This window comes from Trichoderma virens (genome assembly GCF_000170995.1).
Source record: "Trichoderma virens Gv29-8 chromosome Unknown TRIVIscaffold_5, whole genome shotgun sequence".
NCBI classification, from domain to species: domain Eukaryota; kingdom Fungi; phylum Ascomycota; class Sordariomycetes; order Hypocreales; family Hypocreaceae; genus Trichoderma; species Trichoderma virens.
In genome coordinates this window covers 1,273,031-1,286,832 of record NW_014013744.1, presented here as the reverse complement: position 1 = coordinate 1,286,832, position 13,802 = coordinate 1,273,031, and the positions used below count along the sequence as shown (strand labels likewise).

Here is a 13,802-nt window from a genome sequence, read left to right as displayed (position 1 = left end):
ATACAAGGATCCTGCTTCTATTGTGGGAGTACTCACGGCTTGTAGTCTCCTACTGGGACCATAGGTTCTCACGGTTCGATGTAGACGTACCCACCGTCCTCTTTACCATAAAGAACATCATGTTGCAATATAACCGCGTGGCGCATTGGTTTGGTCTGTGAAAACAGTGCTACCGCATGATGTATTCGTTCCATGTACCCTGAGGGTTTCGTTTCGGAGCATATATACCAGTAGCAGCTGCAGTATGATAGTAGCTAACAAATGTTCAGGCCTCTTTATGGAAGCTTACGCCTTTCTGATGTATCTTGAACTACTGTATCATGGCCTGTTCATTCCACTTCCTTCTCTCACTTCGAAATATGACCCCAGTAATGGCACATGCGTCGAGATTGGAGAAAATGCTTGTATCAGACGGCTTGTGGGTGATGTGACCGACTGCCAATAATCGCTGGATAATATGGCTAGTGCTAAAACGTTTGTCAAGTATATCATCCTAGATCAAGCGCGGGCTTATTGGTAGCTTGTCCTCCATGAAATGGGGACCTCCTATGCTTCGCCTCATTGAGGAGACGGGAATCCTTTCAGCCAGGTATTGACACGTTGCTCGCTTATATTAGTCACAATTGAAGTTGAAGACGACTTCTATTTGTTCCTCTCCAACTGCCATATCAGTGCTTTCAAGTTGACTAGCATAAAATTGAGAGGCAACGTGAGGTTTGTTTCCATTGGGGGGTTTTTGTTTCCGATTGAACACCAATTTGAATCAGTTTCCTTAAAAGTTGAGCACCGGCTTTAAAGTTTCTTGCAATAACGGTATGATTTTGAAGAGCCTAGAATTCCCATGACGGGATTGTGGTAGCACAGTGACGCCAAAGTCACTTTCTAATCACAAACATAGAATAAGTTCCTCGCTCTCCTCGCTCTTCATCACTAATTCGTTGAACCTAGATATTAAGGCATCATTGAGATACTTCCTACAATTTTGGACAAATATGACACCAAATTGCATGATCGAATAAGTTGTAGTTTTTTTCAACCCTCCAAACGCCGAACCCGCCCACAAGAGGTCACAGACATACTAGACACTCCAGAAAATGGGAGGAAAGCAATCATGAGATTGTTACCCAAATATCTTGATTAGGAGAGATAATAAAAAATCCTAAAAGAAGGAAATTAAGTAAAAAGGTCACCTCTGCGAGTTCTTTGTCCATTGCATTCAAAATACCTCCCGGGTTCCGGGAGTGTGGGTATAGTGTCCTATACATACGGGCCGAACATGGGCTCGACGGAGACGTCAAACGCATCCATAAATACGATAGAGCAAAAACATCCATGGGAAGCCAGCATTACCCCGAATAACAAGCCTTGGTAGTATGGATTCCGGCGAGCCGATCGGTCGCTCTTTTTATCTTGATGCAGGTTTTGTATATCGATCGTTTCATATCGGTCGAATCCCAGAGATTGCAAAGTGGCAGCTCCCAGTGATATCCATCTCCAAAGCATGCAAGATATCACCAGTAGATGCCATGCGAGGAATGCGACCATCATAAGGAACCAGATGAGGTTACGAGCGCGACACTGCTCCATAGGAAGCCAGGGTATTAGGAGTTCGGTACTATGTTCTTCTCCAAATCTTTTTCTGGCAGGAGTGCAATCTGAGCCGGAAAAGCTCAGTAGATATGATAGGGTCCAGGTGGAGCGCCATTCAAAGCTCTTATAGAGTCCTATTGCAAAGTTTGGTAAAACGCCAAGGTTGTACTCATGGCGACGCCCAAAAGTGTGGTCGTTGAAGCCGGGAGGAGCTGGCAAGCTAAAATCGGCCGTCATTTGGCAGTCATGGCTCAACTTTTGAGTAGACTGGGATGACTCAGGTGAGTATAACGTCAAATTGTTCCGGCCATTACTTGCATACGTACCTCATCCATGCAAAAGAGCAAGAAGTCTTTCTGCGATGTCCATTTCGCATAACGCGTAGCACCTAACGATATCCACAGAGCGAGAATGCCTGCAATAAATGTAAGGACCGCTAGAATCCCCCCACAAACCTTCCAGGCTCCTTTTCTCAGGTCACAAGAGGTCGAGTTGCTTTGCTGGGGAGCCACGCTTCGAATCCTTAGAGATAAAACGTGCCGCCATCCTTTCATAAGGAAGTGCATTGCATATCTCAAAGCAGTTGCTACATAACCAACAAGGGTATTTATAGAGGCCCAAACCGTTGCCGCATAACCAACAAGGGCTTTTATAGAGGCCCAAACCGTTGCCGTTAACGGTAGGACGGTAGAAAATGTGTCCTTAAGGAACAAGATAACTCGAGGCGCCATTGCAAGGATGAGAAGTGTGGCGATTGTATCGAGAGAAATTGTGCTTGTTCTTTTTAATAATTATCGGTCATTACTGAAAAGAAGCGGGGGCTCGAGCATGTAAACATGGACGTAAAATGCTGTGCAGACATGTTTACTAGGGGGGGGGGCCAAATGGCTGAACTCTTGTTGGTTCGCTTCCCTGGCGTATCCTATCCCTGCATTAGTACATGTCGGTCTGAAAGGAATATGTGAGCCATGAGGCTAATTGGTTGAACAACCCGGGCTACATAAGTACACAAGCAATAAAACACGGCTGGTTCCATGTCAGCCCCGTCGTAGTCCGTGAAAATCGCCAAGAAGGCGGAATGTTGATGCTGGACAAGGTATCGACCTAGAATCGAGAGGTATGACCTCAACATTTCATCGATGCGGTATTCACTTGCTCTCGAAAGTGTTTGTGTTTTGAAGGAAAGGAGTCATCGATGGCAGCGGCCCTCATTAGTAGGCACCATGGTCGAGGGTAAGAGACGAGGTCTCAATATTGCAATATTGCCAAGACTGCTAAGTTCTGACTTGTTAACGATAGATTGGCGGCGCGCCAAATCCACATGAGCCGTGTTTTCAAGTTCACAGTTGGATATGGTCCTTCTCGGATTTGGAACCCGAGAATTCTACGAGTACATTGCATTGAGTGCGTGATGGAGAAATTTTGCTGCTTTCATTCACGTCCTGGATTATTTGACTTCAATTTTGTATATTTACTTTGAATAGTTGCTTGACTGACCTGTCCTGATACATGGTAGCTTGTCGACATTAGTTATGTCACAGCGTAGATATAGATTCAGATCGACTTAGCTGCATTGTATTGCAGCATGCCAGTTTATTTCCATCACTGGTAAGATCCAGATTCTCCATATTCCCAACGTGGGAATTGGCTCTTCGGGTTGATCGCGTATGGAAAGGGGATTGGCTCGGGATCGGAATCGTTTGCGATGTTCTTGAGGCAAAGGTCCGCATGTCTCTCTCATGCACGGACATGATGGTAATAGAGTCTCGGAAGAGAGCGAATGCAGGTGACTATCGATATATTTTTCTGCGGGCCTTTTTTAAATATTTGGTAGATGGCTCATAGAGATTCGTGGTGTAGCGGACGTTGGCGTAAGCTCGAAGGTCAAAATTCCAAGCTGGTGGTGTAACGGTTTATTGAGGGGCGAGTTGAGTGGTGATAAATTTGAAATGGTCCTGCATATATTTCTTGAATGCCAGGCTTCCAATAGGGAGATACTTCTGAAAAGACTGTACAAACTCCCATTCAATTATTGCAGAGTAAAGTTATATTGAATACATTCTTGTTCCCGGCATTTGACGAGGGACTATGTCAACCCGCGTAGCAGCATGTAGGTTTCGTACTCAAGGTGTAATTTTGCGCATCAGGGCAACAGCTTTTTCTTGGGGAATAGTATCTTCCATGTCAATTGTCAGGCCAGCGTGGGCTTGATCTGATTCGCAGGCTTTGATGTTATTTGTAGTACATATTGCATTGATGTGAAGCGACTTGCCTTTGCCACGGTGGTTGCTGTCTCGAGTTTCTGACTTGAGGCTTGAATTCTGTAGTTGCATATGATGTAAGGGTTATGATGTATTCGGCGCTCCAAAAGGAAAAATACGGGCCGTCATGTCGACGCCGATGGAGGGAGTAAAGAATAAAGAGTGTCCATGTTCATCATCTTGTATGTGTTTTTGTCAATATGAGAGTAAGAGTACGTATTCGGTGAGGAGAGGATGAGAAAGGAACATGATCGCTGAAGGAGGACATTACGGGTTTATGTAGATGGATATTCTGTAGGGATTGATGTTGTTCGTGATGTTACTTTTGTTTTCAAGGCAGATCAAGGATGCGTAATGAAAAAGTCGGTCGACGGGCAACTGCTTTTGTGACGACACTTCATGACGCTGTATTTACCAGTGTCACTTAGATTTAAGGGTGTTCTCTTGATGCGTGTTGCCGTCAGAGAGGGTTTCTGCATCTATTTCCAATCATATCTAGTACATCTATCCATATCTAGTACATCTATCCATTTCTAGTACATCTATCCATTTCTAGTACATCTATCCATTTCTAGTACATCTATCCATTTCTAGTACATCTATCCATTTCTAGTACATCTATCCATTTCTAGTACATCTATCCATTTCTAGTACAGCCATCTCCATCTATTCTCTACATCTCCATCATTACATTCACCTTCACCTCCATCTCCCATCTACACGCAACTATCCCGCAAGCACATGTGGGCATCCGACAATTCACCAACGTCCGGGGCAACCAGCCGTGATGATTTGCTGGCATTGTGGAGCAATGAGATATCTGGGCTTTGACCGCTTGAGTCAATGCATCGGCGATGACTGTCAAACAAAACCTTATTTCATACCCAGTCACTGAATCCATCCTGGTGAGTGCATTGACTGCATCCTAGGCATCAGCATTAGTCCCCTGTGTTGTTCTGTAACCAGATCTGCCCATGCACTGCATCTGGGGCCTTTAGCGCCCTGCGATGGCCCAGCGTGGCTGCGGATTAGGCCATTTCCCCCCTAGTTTTAGTGGCTGTGTTCCAAGGCATCTTCACTAGGCAGAACCAGTAATCTGCGAGCCCACTTCAACTCTAAAACTCCCCATCCTAACCATTGACATCAGCATCGGCCATTGCTCGTAATGTCAAAGCGTCGCTCAGCCTCCGCCATTGGATTATTTGCCCTCATGCAAATGGAGACGTGAGCCGAGAGGGTTTCTGTATATTGCAGATCAACCCTTGTCAGCCTGGCTGTTTCTTCTCTTTCGTTGTCCCTTTGTGGCATTTTGTTCCATCGATCTCCTGGCCTGCTTGTTACGGCATTTGCTGCCGAGAGTTGAGGCTGACAATTGAACTCACAATGACTGATGCCTTGACAGTAGTCCAAACTCTACCAACCTTGCAACCCCAGACAGGCGAATGAATCCGACGGCAAGTGAATAACAGACCGCTTTTAGCGCACCAGGTGATGCATAGCTGCCGAAGTGGAGGTTCTCCAGCCCAAAGCATCTGCGGCTGAGGGCCAACCAGAACCAACTAACCCCAAGACGAGATGGTCTCTGACATCGGCGTTGAGCAATCGTTGCATATAAGTACGAAGGATGGATTCCTCAGTTGAACATCATTGGGAGGAGGCCATCGGCTGTCTCATTGGTTGAGTCTGCGCAGTGATTCCGCTCGTCTTATCTCATCTCACCCCTGATGGTATCATCTATTTGCCTCAACCCCGACCAAGATTATACCTATAGAGACCTCTGAAGAGCCTCCCAGCCATGACCAATCTCAACAAACAGAACCAGGATGCTGGCATTCCTGTTGTTCACGCCCAGCACGAGCAGCTCCCTATCCGTGAGGAGAAGCCTGAACAAGTGACAGCGGATCCGCCTCCCTACGACCATGATACCACCCCTGTCGACCTTCAGCTCCATCATATCAAACCCAAAGATGCTCTTTTTGTCAAGATCCAGCCTCCAAAGGAACCCTCAAAGCCGATTAGCCATGTGGCCTGCGACGTCGTCCTGGTGATTGACGTATCTGGCAGCATGTGCTCGGCTGCCCCTGTTCCCGGTGAAGGTGCAGAAGAAACTGGTCTTTCTGTCTTGGACTTGACCAAGCATGCTGCATTCACAATCATCGAGACCATGGACGAGAGAGATCGACTCGGTATTGTGACGTTTGAGACCGAGTCCAAGGTGGTGCAGTGGCTTGAGCCCATGACAGAAGACAACAAGGAGGAGGCTCGCAAGAGAGTCAAGGAGCTGAGGCCATTGGGCTCGACCAATCTCTGGCACGGCATGCTGGACGCAATCAAGTTGTTTTCCAAGGAGGAAGATAGCCATCGGGTGCCGGCCATTATGGTCCTGACAGACGGCGAGCCGAACCACATGTGCCCATCGCAGGGCTATATCCCCAAGATGAAGTCCATGCCTCCGCTGCCCGCCACTATCCACACGTTTGGCTTTGGATACAGCCTCCGATCTGGGCTGCTCAAGTCCATTGCCGAGTTCAGCGGTGGTAATTATGCCTTTATTCCTGATGCTGGCATGATTGGAACCGTCTTTGTTCACGCTATCGCCAACCTACAGTCCACTTTTGCAACCAAGGCTTCGTTGAAGCTCAAGTATGCAGCCGGATTGGAAATCGATCAGATAGTTGTTGATACTGTGGACAAGCAGACTCCAGTTGATATTGGCAATGGGCAGAAGGAGTGGACCATCTCGTTGGGAAACATTCAGTACGGACAGTCACGCGACCTTTGGCTCCGCCTCAAGGGTGTGCCCCAAGAAAAGCAGGCTTTAGTTGAAGCCACTCTTACGTTTGAGGAAACTGAGAGACCATTGCCAGGATTGGTCTCTGCTCGCCTCGATGACGATGCGCCTGGTGTGACGATCCTCTCCGGTAACGAAGTGGTGTTCCATGAATCACGAGCACTTGTCTACAAATTCATCTCGTCTCTGTTTACTCTCGCATCGGACGGAGAATACCGAGCACTGACAGCGATAAACGAACAAGCCGAGCATCAGAAGAGGCTAGCAGAGCTCATCAAGTCCCTGCCCGGCCGCGAGCTTACCGACGATTTGAATAAGGCGCTGATGGAGGATCTCAACGGCGAGCTGCCCAGGGGGCAGATCAGCCTTGCCCTGTCGACGCCGGAATACTTTGTCAAATGGGGCCGGCATTTCCTGCCGTCGTATGTCAACGCCCTCAGCCGCCAGATCTGCAACTCGTTCAAGGATGCGACGCCCCTTCAATTTGGCTCCAAGAGCCCGCTCTTCATAGCTTGTCGTGATCGTTTGGACAATGCATTTGACAACATTCCGGCCCCTGAGCCATCCAGGGTCATTTTGCGTAACAGAGGCAAAGGCAGGTCTGGCTCCCACGCTCCTCCTACGAGTATGGCCATGTACCGGAACTCTTCTGGAGTGTGCTTCGCGGGCTCGACCGCCGTGGAACTGGCTTCGGGCAAGGTTACAGAAATCCGAAAGCTCAAGAGCGGGATCCGGGTACGCACACCTCTCGGGCCCAGAAAAGTTGCCATGGTCCTCAAGACAAAGGTATCGAGCGAAGTGCTCTGTCGCATCGGCTCGCTGCTTGTCACGCCCTGGCATCCTCTGTCCATGGACGGCAAGAATTGGGACTTCCCAGCCAACATGTCGGACACTCCGGTGCTCTACAGTGGCTTCATCTACTCTGTCCTGTTGCAACCGGACAGGAGGGCGGATGCCCATGCCATTCGCGTTGGAGATGCTTGGGGTGTCACGCTGGGACACGGCGTCACGCGAGGAACGGATGTTCGGGCCCATGAGTTCTTTGGCGACTATATGAGGGTGAGGATCGGGCTGATGAAGCTCGAGGAAGCGGGTAGAAAAGGTGTTGTCAAAGGAGGAGGTGTTGATCGAGATCCTATGACGGGGCTTGTGAGAGGATTTCGACGCATGTCAGAGAATGTACCAACCGAAAAAGTAGCACAAGTCTGATGAAATAGGGGGGAAGAATTCTCATAGGAAGGGAAAAGGGGGCATATGACAAAAATGGAATCCATGTGAGGTCTAGTATATGAATATGAATATGAACATACAGTCCTTTCTTTAGCATATATCTACATCTATCTATATAACAATCCATCTACTCCCGAACAAACAATCCCGCCATGCCCATACCCGTGCCAACACACATGCTCACAACACCAACCTGGCCGCCCTCTCTCGCCAGTCCATGCATCAACGTGCTCGTCATCCTCGCTCCCGTCGCTCCCAGCGGGTGCCCCAGCGCAATCGCTCCTCCATCAGGATTCACCTTGCCCTTCTCCCACGCCTCCATCAGCCCCAGCTCTCGCAGGCAATAAACAACCTGGCTCGCAAACGCCTCGTTAATCTCCCACCGATCAACATCCTCCTTCTTCAACCCCAGCCGGCTCAACAGCTTCGGAATCGCAAGCGCCGGCCCGACGCCCATCTCGTCAGGATCGCATCCCACCGTCGTCGCGCCAACAAACTTGCCCATGATCCGCCCGCTCAGGCCGAGCTCCGTGGCGGTGCTCCGGCGCATCAGCAGCGTCGCCGCCGCGCCGTCCGAGATCTGGCTCGAGTTGCCCGCGGTGCTCTTCCCGTCGGGCTTGAACGCCGGCTTCAGCTTGGCCAGCGCCTCGGCCGTGACGCCCGTGCGGATGCCGTCGTCGCGCGTGACGGTGATCTGCTGCTGCTCGCCCACGGCGTTGCCCTGCTTGTCGACCTCCTGGAAGCGCGTCGTCACCGGCACAATCTGCGAGTCGAACCAGCCGGCGTCCCTGGCGCGCGCCGCCCGCAGGTGCGACTCCGCGGCGACCTGGTCCTGGACCGCACGATCAACGCCGTACCGCTCCGCGACGTTCTCCGAGGTGATGCCCATGGGCATGACGCAGTCCCGCACGCGCTTCGTCTCACTGTCCCGCAGCTCGGGCCACACGTCCACCGGCACGGCCCTGCTGCCGTAGTTGCGCGTCATGCTCTCCATGCCCGCGCCGATGCCCACGTCCGCCATGCCGTTCTGGATCTGCGCCGCTACCAGCGCGATGCTCTGCAGCGACGACGCGCACGCGCGGTTCGCCGTGAACAGGCTGGTGCTATTCGGATAGCCCGCGTGGTTCAGCGCCATGCGCGCCGCCTTGGAGCCGCCCAGCTCGGACAGCACGACGCCCACGCCGACGTCGTCGACGGCCGCAGGGTCCATCTCCGGCACGGCGAGGCGCGTGGCCTTGAGGACGGCGGCGAGCAGCTCTTCGGGGTAGGCGTCCTTGAGGTGGCCCTTGTAGGAGCGGCATATCGGGGTGCGGAGGGAGGAGAGGATGACGACGTCGGAGGGTGCTTTGGCGAGCACGGCGGCGAGGCCCTTGGACATGATGGGCGGGTGTGTTGGTGTGTTTCTGATGGACGCTCTCACTCACTCACTCTCTCTCACTCACACTCATTCACTCATGTGCTGTATAGAAGACAAAGAAGAGGATGATGATGATGAGTATTATTATGTAGGTAGTAATGAAAAGAAGAAAAAAGGAAAGAAGAAATCAAAAATTGCAAAATTCCTCATAAATAATCACCCACCTTACCAATCACTGTATAAACACCACTTCATCCGTTAGTATTTTTGCCATCGACCTTCAAATCTCATCAACTTACATCTCCCCGGCTCCGGCGCCCCACTGGATATTTTTCTAGCTCCCCCGCGTCTTCCCCCCGTATCCGCCGCACTGGCAGTTGCTGTCGGCAATGGGGTCGCTGCACTGTGTCTTTTACCCGGCTACATGGCGCTGATGCACTGTGTTTCTACCCGGCCGCAGGTGCTGAGACACTGTAAATCCTGCTGGAATAACCCAGTGCGAGCAGCTGCACTGGCCGGAACTTGTATCCGGCAATGCTGCCGAGGCCTATCCCGTGCCTTGCCGGCTAAGGTCTTATCCCTCGACTTGAATATGTCAATATCGTTGATTAGTATTTGTTTGCTTGACAACTGGATGCTACAAATTGTATTTGCTATTTGCCATTGGATGTCCTTCCCACATCGCTCTTATACAGAGAGTCTCACATATTGTAACCAACATACTAACCCGCGCCGTGCTGTGCTGTTTGATCCAGCCTGTGCGTGCACCCCTTAGCCGATGCCCTTCCGACCATCTCCGTCCCGCCTCGTTCTGCTGCCGTTTCAAGTCCCTCAAAGTCCCTCCAGAGCTTCAAGCCAAGTAAAAGTAAATGGTGCTTCATCATTCGTCAAAAAGAAGAACAAGTCCAGAATTCCAGATAAACACGCACGCACACGCAAAACATAACACAATATCAATCCCCCCACAAAATAAATCGCTTCAGTCTGATATAACTGACCCATTTTTCTCGTCCCTCTAAATCGATTGACTCTTTTATTGGCCGTATTGAATGCCCAATCCAACACGGCGGCTCTCTGATGCTGCTCCGCCAGCCCTCAGCTTCTTCTGTGGGCTGTCAATCTCATCGGCTCCGGCCTCGCCCTCCGTCGCCGCCAGCTTACGCTTCTCAGCCCCGGTAGCCGTTTTACCGCCGGCGAACAGCTTGGCATGCATGGCTGCCGATTTCTCCGCCGGTCCTGCCGTGCCATCCCGGGATGACACCGCCTTGTGCCCCTGGCCAGGGTGCCGACGTAGCATCTCGGCCGCTGCCTGGCTCGCTTGGCTGTCCTGTACTTGCTCCTCATCCTCTTGTGAACTGAGTGGGCCTCCTGCTGGGGCATCTCGGGATGATAGGGATTGCACCGCCTTGACTGATTCTATGGCCTGTCGAGCAAGCTCCTCATTGTCATCGGCTGAAATGGTGCTCTCTCGTCTTCGTCGCCGTGATTGCCTCTGAGAGGGCGGCGTGGTGGGAACGAACCGTCGCTGTGAATAGCGAGATCTCGGCTCCGTCTGAGCTACCAGGTTAACTGATGGTAGCAGACCAGAGTTGTCTCCACGTAATCTGCTCGAGGGAGTTGTCGGGAGTGATGACATGGACTGGGCATTGCGTTGGTGCCGTCTGACCAGCCGAGAAGCAGGTCGAGCCATGACCATTGGCGTTGACGGCGCACTGTTGTTGTTGTTGGCAGTCATGGCGGCCGCGTTATCTTGAGATTGACTCTGGCTCATGGCTTCCAGTAGGGCCGATAGTCCATGCTCTCGTCCGTCCGTCTCTTCCCGGTGAAGGGCACGAGATGTCGTGCGCTGCTGCTGCTGAAGCTGTTGTTGCGGTGTTGATGTCACGGCTTGCTTTGGTGTCAGAGCACCGTGAAAGATGCCGCCCGGGCTGCATAACATGTGAAAGTGCTCGCGGTTCTCGCGGATGCGGTTCAGCAGCATCTCGCGCTCCTCAGCCAGCGTCATGGTCTCTTCCTCCTTCTGCTGGATCACCTTCTTGGCCAGCTTGACCCTGCGGCTGAGGGCCTCGTTCTCCTCCATTGCTGATTCATACCACATCTTCATCTGCAAGTATTTATTCTGTATTGACTCGGACACCGTGCTCAGCTCGCGCTTGGCTTGCCGAGAATGCTCTGCCATCCGCAATGCGTCCACCTCACGGCGCACCATGTCGTGCTCCACCGCGGCGCGCTTGGACTCTTCATCTGCCTGCAGGCTCAGCAGGTTATACTGCAGCTTGTGGTGTGCTGCCTCCATCTTAAGCTTCTGGTTCTCGGCGATGCACGTCTGCAACATGGCGCGCAGCTCGTCGGCCGACGCCTCGAGCACCCGGTGAGGTGCCGGCGGCGTGTAGTCGGATTCAATGTCTCGCTCACGCATCGTGTTGAGAACGGTGGCGGGCGGTGAGAAGAGGGCCGACTGTTGAGAGTTGGAGTAGGTGCGTCTCGAGGCGCCGTTGCTGGGCGCGACCTGCGTGGACGGCGGCGGCGTCAGCGACGATGGAATGACTGTGATGGCTGGCCGGTCATCCATGACCTCTGTCTTGAACGATTGGTTTGCGTCAATGGGGGATCCCGGCATCTCTGTGGACGGGAGCGTGATTTGGGACAACGGATGAGCGCCCGTCTCGTGCTCTTGAGGGGTCGACGGGTCGAGGCCACCAAGAACAGCGTCCTCGACCGTGCCATTGACGCGAGGAGCGTCCACCTCTGAATCAGAGGCCATCGTAGAGAGTGCGATCCGTATGATGTATAGTGAGTAGAGTAGAGTAGCCGTAGATATTTCGAGAGTAGCGAGTGAGTGAGGCGGTGGACGAAGCGCCGCTTGGTCTGTTCTGTTCTGTTCTGTTCTGCTTTCCCTCCCAACGCCCAGCTCAACGACTCCAAGGGAGAGAGATGTGGATCTTGGAGCGATTCCGCCTTCTGTTGCCCTCGACCGGAGCAAACAGAGACACTCCCAACGGGGCTCGTGACTTGCGGGATCCGTGAACTGTGAGCCGTGAACCGTGAACTTGGGGCCGACCAGCTGCTGATGCGATCAACAAACGCCCGGCGTGCGACGGCAGCAAGCAAGCAGCCAATGCGTCTTCCAGTGTCGTGTCGTGCTGTATCTGAGCCTGCACGAGATTGTCGGCTGCAGCGTCGAGGATGAGGATGAGGATGAGGATGAGGATGAGGTTGAGGTTGAGGTTGAGGTTGAGGCTGCGAAGGGGGTCATGCGTTGAGGTGGAAAAGAGGTGGTGGCACTCTTGCTCAAGCACCAGTCAGAAGCGCTCATTCATGCACTGCATTCCTCACCCAGGCACGGCAAAACAAAACTCGAGAGGCTGGCTGCTTGCAACGGGGCGCTAGGCCTAGCTCGGACTCTGGCCCAGCAACCAGTTGAGCTTGTTCTTTTTGCTTTTTTTTTTTTTTCTTTCTTGTTCTTTGGCTGTCAAGGTTCATGCGCTAATTACGAAGTACCTAGCTAGGGGGATGACGCAACGCTCTATGCACAAAGCACATGCGCCGAGATTTACCCAGCTTCGGCCAACACAACTCATCTTCATGGTGATCATCATCATTCGTGTTAATCTACAACTTGTACAGAAAAGCTTCGTATTATTTCGCAGCTTAATCTTGCTATCCTCCTCCTCCAATTCCCATCTTATGCCTTCTTCGGTCCTCGTCATTATCTATATTGTAACCTCTCTATGTACCCTTATTCACTCGTATCCATATTCTCCCCTGCAACCAAACCCCTTACCCTATACCTCATCTAACAAGTACAACAAACTCCAACCAAACCATACTCACAATCCCATTCCCATTTCCTTCAGACCTCTCCAACCACCTCCTTCGGCTGCAGAATCCTCGCCTCCACTCTCCTCCCCACAATCCACCGCTTTGTCACCCGTATCACCTTCCTCACCAGCAGCACCGGCAGTATCACCGGCCACAACACCATGACCGCCACCCACCACAGCACAACCACCGCCTTGTCTCGCTTCGTCCCCTGGGAGTCGAGATACCACTCAGGAACCCATCTGCCAAGCTTCCCCTTGCCGTTGATGCATAAGATGCAAATCACCCCAAATAGCAGCCACCCGGCGATCGAAATCGGGATCAGCACTCTGACGATTGCCCTGGGATCGTACACCGTTCCTTCGCCGTCCATAAGGTAGTGAGTGCGGTGAGGACTCTGTGTTTTTGTTACGTTGGGTGTGATGATGCTTTGATTGAATCTGTACATGTTTGTGGCCATCTGGCTGGCGACGCGTGATTGTAGTGCCATCCGTCTCAAGTCGCTGCGTGTCATGAGCTTCGCGGTTGGCGAGGCCATCGTGTCAAGGCGATCTGTGCGAAACGCGGTGCGTGTATAAAATATGGAAGTTCTCTTGACGTATGCGGGCGATGATATTGAAATGTTGGATACTGGCAACAATGGTGGAACTGAACGACTCAAATAAGTTGAAGACCACCTACGTCGTACGCAACTATCTGCAACGCCAGTTGACGCAACCGAAACAAACTTAAATGCCCTTCCTTGGCCGGT

General features: G+C 51.7%; 4 protein-coding genes across 4 annotated transcripts; 1 reads left to right on the top strand and 3 right to left on the bottom strand.

The window, feature by feature from the left end:
* Window positions 1–1,113: 1,113 nt before the first annotated feature.
* Window positions 1,114–2,379, bottom strand: TRIVIDRAFT_111109 (uncharacterized protein; the record flags this gene model as incomplete). Its single annotated transcript, XM_014102359.1, has 2 exons — window positions 1,114–1,857; window positions 1,917–2,379. The coding sequence occupies 2 exons, from the start codon at window positions 2,319–2,321 to the stop codon at window positions 1,258–1,260; spliced, it is 1,005 nt and encodes a 334-aa protein (XP_013957834.1).
* Window positions 2,380–5,506: 3,127 nt separating this feature from the next.
* Window positions 5,507–8,008, top strand: TRIVIDRAFT_86628 (uncharacterized protein; the record flags this gene model as incomplete). The annotated part of the gene is made up of 1 exon (XM_014102358.1): window positions 5,507–8,008. The coding sequence occupies one exon, from the start codon at window positions 5,647–5,649 to the stop codon at window positions 7,849–7,851; it is 2,205 nt and encodes a 734-aa protein (XP_013957833.1).
* On the bottom strand, window positions 8,000–11,885 carry TRIVIDRAFT_10779 (uncharacterized protein; the record flags this gene model as incomplete). Its single annotated transcript, XM_014101946.2, has 3 exons — window positions 8,000–9,241; window positions 10,293–11,042; window positions 11,115–11,885. Coding segments are annotated over 3 exons (2,763 nt in total), but the record flags the coding sequence as incomplete, so codon positions are not given.
* A 1,197-nt stretch (window positions 11,886–13,082) lies between these two features.
* Window positions 13,083–13,589, bottom strand: TRIVIDRAFT_199974 (uncharacterized protein; the record flags this gene model as incomplete). Its single annotated transcript, XM_014102357.1, has 1 exon — window positions 13,083–13,589. The coding sequence occupies one exon, from the start codon at window positions 13,587–13,589 to the stop codon at window positions 13,083–13,085; it is 507 nt and encodes a 168-aa protein (XP_013957832.1).
* Between the last annotated feature and the right edge of the window lie 213 nt (window positions 13,590–13,802).